Source organism: Scyliorhinus torazame, chromosome 11 (assembly GCF_047496885.1).
Source record: "Scyliorhinus torazame isolate Kashiwa2021f chromosome 11, sScyTor2.1, whole genome shotgun sequence".
In the NCBI taxonomy this organism is placed as follows: domain Eukaryota; kingdom Metazoa; phylum Chordata; class Chondrichthyes; order Carcharhiniformes; family Scyliorhinidae; genus Scyliorhinus; species Scyliorhinus torazame.
In genome coordinates this window covers 40,349,720-40,354,563 of record NC_092717.1, presented here as the reverse complement: position 1 = coordinate 40,354,563, position 4,844 = coordinate 40,349,720, and the positions used below count along the sequence as shown (strand labels likewise).

At 48.9% G+C, this 4,844-nt stretch overlaps 1 protein-coding gene across 2 annotated transcripts in view; it reads right to left on the bottom strand.

Annotated features, from left to right (window-relative positions):
- Positions 1–3,416: 3,416 nt before the first annotated feature.
- The window catches only part of timm21 (translocase of inner mitochondrial membrane 21), a 55,311-nt gene continuing 53,883 nt past the window's right edge, over positions 3,417–4,844 (bottom strand). For both annotated transcript variants that reach the window (XM_072467154.1, XM_072467155.1), the window contains exon 6: positions 3,417–3,892. In XM_072467154.1, the coding sequence (XP_072323255.1) occupies positions 3,800–3,892 (93 nt within the window). In that variant the 3' untranslated portion in view covers positions 3,417–3,799. The remainder of the gene's footprint in view (positions 3,893–4,844) is intronic.

The window sequence follows — 4,844 nt, the reverse complement described above, 5'->3', positions numbered from 1 at the left end:
CACCAACCTTTCCCTCCCCCTCCCCTCTCTCTTCTCCGTGGGTCCTAATGGAGATTAGCTCTCCCCTGACCACCGCCTTCAACGCCTCCCAGACTACCCCCACCTGCACCTCCCCGTTGTCGTTGGCCTCCAAATATCTTTCAATACACCCCCTCATCCGCCAACAGTCCCACATCCAGGCGCCACAGCGGCGCTGGTCCCTCTCTCCTCCCCCAACTCCAGCTCCACCCAATGCGGAGCGTGGTCCGAGATGGCTATGGCCGAATATTCCATTCCCTCCACTTTCGGGATTAGCGCCCTACTCAAAATGAAAAAAATCTATCCGGGAGTATGCTCTATGGACGTGGGAAAATAAGGAAAATTCCCTGGCTAGCGGCCTGGCAAACCTCCATGGATCCATTCCCCCCACCTGGTCCATAAACCCCCTGAGCACCTTGGCCGCAGCCGGCCTCTTACCCGTCCTGGACCTAGAACGGTCCAGTGCTGAAGTCCCCCCCCATTATTAAGCTTCTTACCTCCAGATCCGGAATCCGACCCAGCATGCGTTTTATAAATCCGGCATCATCCCAATTCGGGGCATATACGTTCACCAGTACCACCCGCACCCCCTGCAACCTACCACTCACCATCACATATCGACCTCCATTATCCACTACAATATTCAGTGCCTCGAACGACACCCGCTTCCCCACCAGTATTGCAACCCCTCTGTTCTTCGCATCCAGCCCTGAATGAAAGACCTGCTCTACCCATCCCTTTCTCAGCCTAACCTGATCTGCCACCTTCAGATGTGTCTCCTGGAGCATAACCACTTCTGCCTTCAGTCCCTTTAAGTGCGCGAACACCCGGGCCCTCTTGACTGGCCCGTTCAGGCCCCTCACATTCCAAGTTATCAGCCGGATCGGGGGGCTACTCGCCTCGCGCCCCCCCCCCCCCCCCCCCCTGCCGACTAGCCATCCCCTATTCTAGGCCAGCCACGTGCCCATGCCTCCCGCACCCTCCAGTCCCCCAGGCGGCGGACCCCCGCCCCGACCACATCTCCTACTTCCAGTTCCCCCCCCTCATCCCCGCTGGATCCTCATCTAGCCATTTTGCTCCCCCCATGACACTCCCGTAAGTCAGCTGACTCATGCTGACCCCGGCTTCTCCCGCCGTTCCATCGACCTACCAGTGTGAGAATCCCCCCACCCCTTGGCAGTCAGTGTGCGCCCCCCTCCAGCACCGCCCTACCCCCCAGCCCCGCCCCCATCCTTCCCTAACACGGGAAAAAGCCCGCGCTTTCCTGAGCCGGCCCCCTCCCCCTGTGGCGCAGCTCCTTTTTGCGGCCTTACTCCAACTCCCCATCCCCGGGGCCTCCACCCCCCCTCTTCCTCCGTGGGGCCCTGCCCCTCCAACACCGATGCCCATACTCTCCCACAGCCCCCATATCAAATCCATTCACCCATCCCCACCCAGCACTCAAAAAAAAGAACATTCCCCTAACCCAGTAAACACAGTAAACATCCCCCCCACGACAAACCCTCAATTTGAGTCCAACTGTTCAGTCTGTATAAAGTTCCGTGCCTCATCAGACATTTCAAAATAGTGGTGCTGATCTTGCAACATGACCCACAATCGCGCTGGCTGCAGCATCCCAAACTTCACCCCCTTCCGATGGAGCACTGCCTTAGCTCGGTTGAAACCAGCTCTCTTCTTAGCCACCTCCACACTCCAGTCCTGGTAAATTCGAATCTCCGTGTTCTCCCACCTGCTGCTCCGCTCTTTTTTGGCCCATCTCAGGACACACACTCTGTCCACAAAGCGGTGGAACCTCACCACTACAGCCCTTGGCGGCTCGTTGGCTTTGGGTCTCCTTGCCAGGACCCGATGAGCCCCATCCAGCTCCAGGGGCCTCGGGAAAGCTCCGGCGCCCATCAGCGAATTGAGCATCGTGCTCATATATGCCCCGGCATCGGGCCCCTCCACTCCTTCAGGGAGACCCAGAATCCGAGGATTCTTCCTCCTCGACCTATTCTCCAGGTCCTTGGATTTTTCCGCCCACCTCTTGCGCAGCGTCTCGTGCGCCTACACCTTCACCGCCAGGCCCAAGATCTCGTCCTCGTTCTCAGAGGCTTTTTGCCGCACCTCTCGGATCGCCGGCCCTTGGGCCTTCTGGGTCTCCACAAGCTTCTCAATCGCCGCCTTCATTGGCGCCAGCATTTCTGTCCTCAGTTCCTCAAAGCAGCGTTTAAGAAACACCTGCTGCTCCTGCGACCACTGCGCCCACGCTGCTTGGTCACCACCCGCCGCCATCTTGCTTTTCCTCTCTCGCACTTTTCGCTGCACCAGGATCACTTTCTAACCGCTCCACTCCTGGTCCAATCCATATAATGTTGGGGGGGACCTTGCTGTCACCTTCCCACACTGGAAGCCGTCGAACAATTGTCGTTGGGGCCCCTCTGAAGAGTCCAAAAGTCCGTTCCTGGCGGGAGCTGCCGAACGTGCGACCTACCTAGGCATAGCCGCAACCGGAAGTCCCTTTGACTAGTTATTAGAGGGGTTTAAAATGATAGCCAATCCACACTCTTCCAATCATTATTTTCTCGCCAACAGTACAAGAACACACTACCACCAATTTGAGAGAGGCTTCTATAACAGAAGATCATTAATAAAACTGACAAAGGTTTTTGATGGTGGGCTATATTTTTCTCATTTTAATCAAAAAATAGGACAGAAATTAAGATCTAAAATAATCTACGAACATCTGATATTGAGAGCTAGATTGAGAGCTATGAACTGAATTGCAAAAACATGACTCTCCCCATAACATCAACTCCATACTAATTTCTAGGGACAGGCATATTTTCATAGCATAGGCACACCACTGGCATCAGTATGAATGTATCAGGGCAGCTAACCTTAGCTTGATGTCAGCCACGCTTTCAAGGAGGTTTCCAATCTTTGAAAATATCTTGAGCTCCCAGGTCTCAATTGGGCTCAATGCCAAAAACGTTATCTATTCTCACCAGCTGAAGTCTGGTACTCAATGAAGATCACGAGGCAAGGCTTAAATCGTTCAGGTTTTCAGATTTCCCAAAGCCTTGTTAAACCCAAAACACATGTTTGAATTAGTATGAACACCAGTGTATCCATATGCCAGTAATTTCACTAAATAATAGGATATAGGACTTTGTCCATAGTTTCCCATGTTTCTGATTTTAAACATATTTGTATAGGGATGCTAAGAAGATATCAGCTGTTTCTCCACTGAGGAAGGAGGTATATCCAGGGGTAGGAAGAAAGATTATAGCAGAAAGAAAACAACGATGGCAAGGAATAAAATCATTCCAATAGGAATAGGTTAAGCAGCTTGAAATAGGTGCCCAGTGTATGGTGTCTGTCTTATGCAGGCCTTTCAAAAGTCAAGAAAGATAAGATAATTTACAATAACAGTTTTATTTATAACATCATTTGTTTTCATGCTATAACATAATTTTGTTTGTTCAAACAAAAAGGTTAGCGACTAGTCCTTAAACTCAACATTACCTGTAAAATTTCTCAATACAACAGGCTAAACTCCATGATTTAAAACAGAGAGCACATTAATCAATACACTGTATAAAAAGCCCGTATCATTTACAGAAATTGTACCTCATACTAGAGACTGACCCTCTACGAGAATAAATTGGGATGACAGCAGCTGAAAAGGATGATTAATTATCCAAATCATTTCTCATTCACATGATTTATTCGATCTACAAAAGTTGAAAGAAATCTCTGGTCTAGCATTAGCTCATGGAAACAAATGCAATCAGCTCCGTTACCGGTTGTCTTCAACAATAATGGTCCTTTTAGGATAAGTGTCAAAGTCCACAAATATATAACGAAAGTCGTACCTTCCACTTTCAGGATTCTGCGATAGAGGAGAAGAAAGATAGCTTTGTTTGATAATCAACATACAAGAATGGCCCCTAGCCAAGTTGTTCCAGTACAGCTACAACACTGGCATCTATCGTCCAAACCCATGACCACCACCATCTCAAAGGACCAAAGCAGCAGATACTGGAGAGCACAATCGGCTGGCGTTTTCCCCTCTAAGTCATCACCATCCCAACTTGGGAATATGTCACTGTTCCTTCACTGTCGCTGGGTCAAAATCCTGGAATTACCTCCCTAACAGCACTCTGGGTGTATCTACACCAAAAGGACTGCAGCGGTTCAAAAAGGCAGCTCACCACCGTAGAGTTAAAGTAAGTTTGCTGGCTTGCTCCGGTAAACAGAAGATTAGCAACATCAGATGTTTCTGTGCGATGAACATTTGAACTTCTCTAGTGTTTTAAACAGCACTGCTGCATTCTCGGGCAGAGATGTTTACAGAGCAGCGTATCTTCATGTGAAAAATCAAAATCCCATGGACATTTTATTTCAAATTAATATTTAAATTTTTATCTTTGTCCCTGAAAAATTAAAACTTCATTATCCACATCACAGCTGGGATCTAAATTACCCACATCGCTGTTGGAATCTAATCTTAACAGAGGGAAATGGGGGACACATTTACAATTATTATTTTATAATTCAGCTGATTAGTAATATTCAGAACGATATTCTAAATCCCCATTCTTTAGACTGTATTGATTCATACTTCTGCTGTCAATCATCTCCAAGAGCACGCCAGAGACAAGATGCTGAGTTATCACTCGAGTCTGAACTGCCCAACCCAATATTATTGCCTACCTCACCTACTAAGGAGACAGCACACCCATCAACAGACATTGCCCTCATTTTCTATCTTGGCTTTAGGTACCTCAGGTGAGGAACTATGTCGAGTAAGGGACAGCAGGTTTCAACACTCGAAATCACTT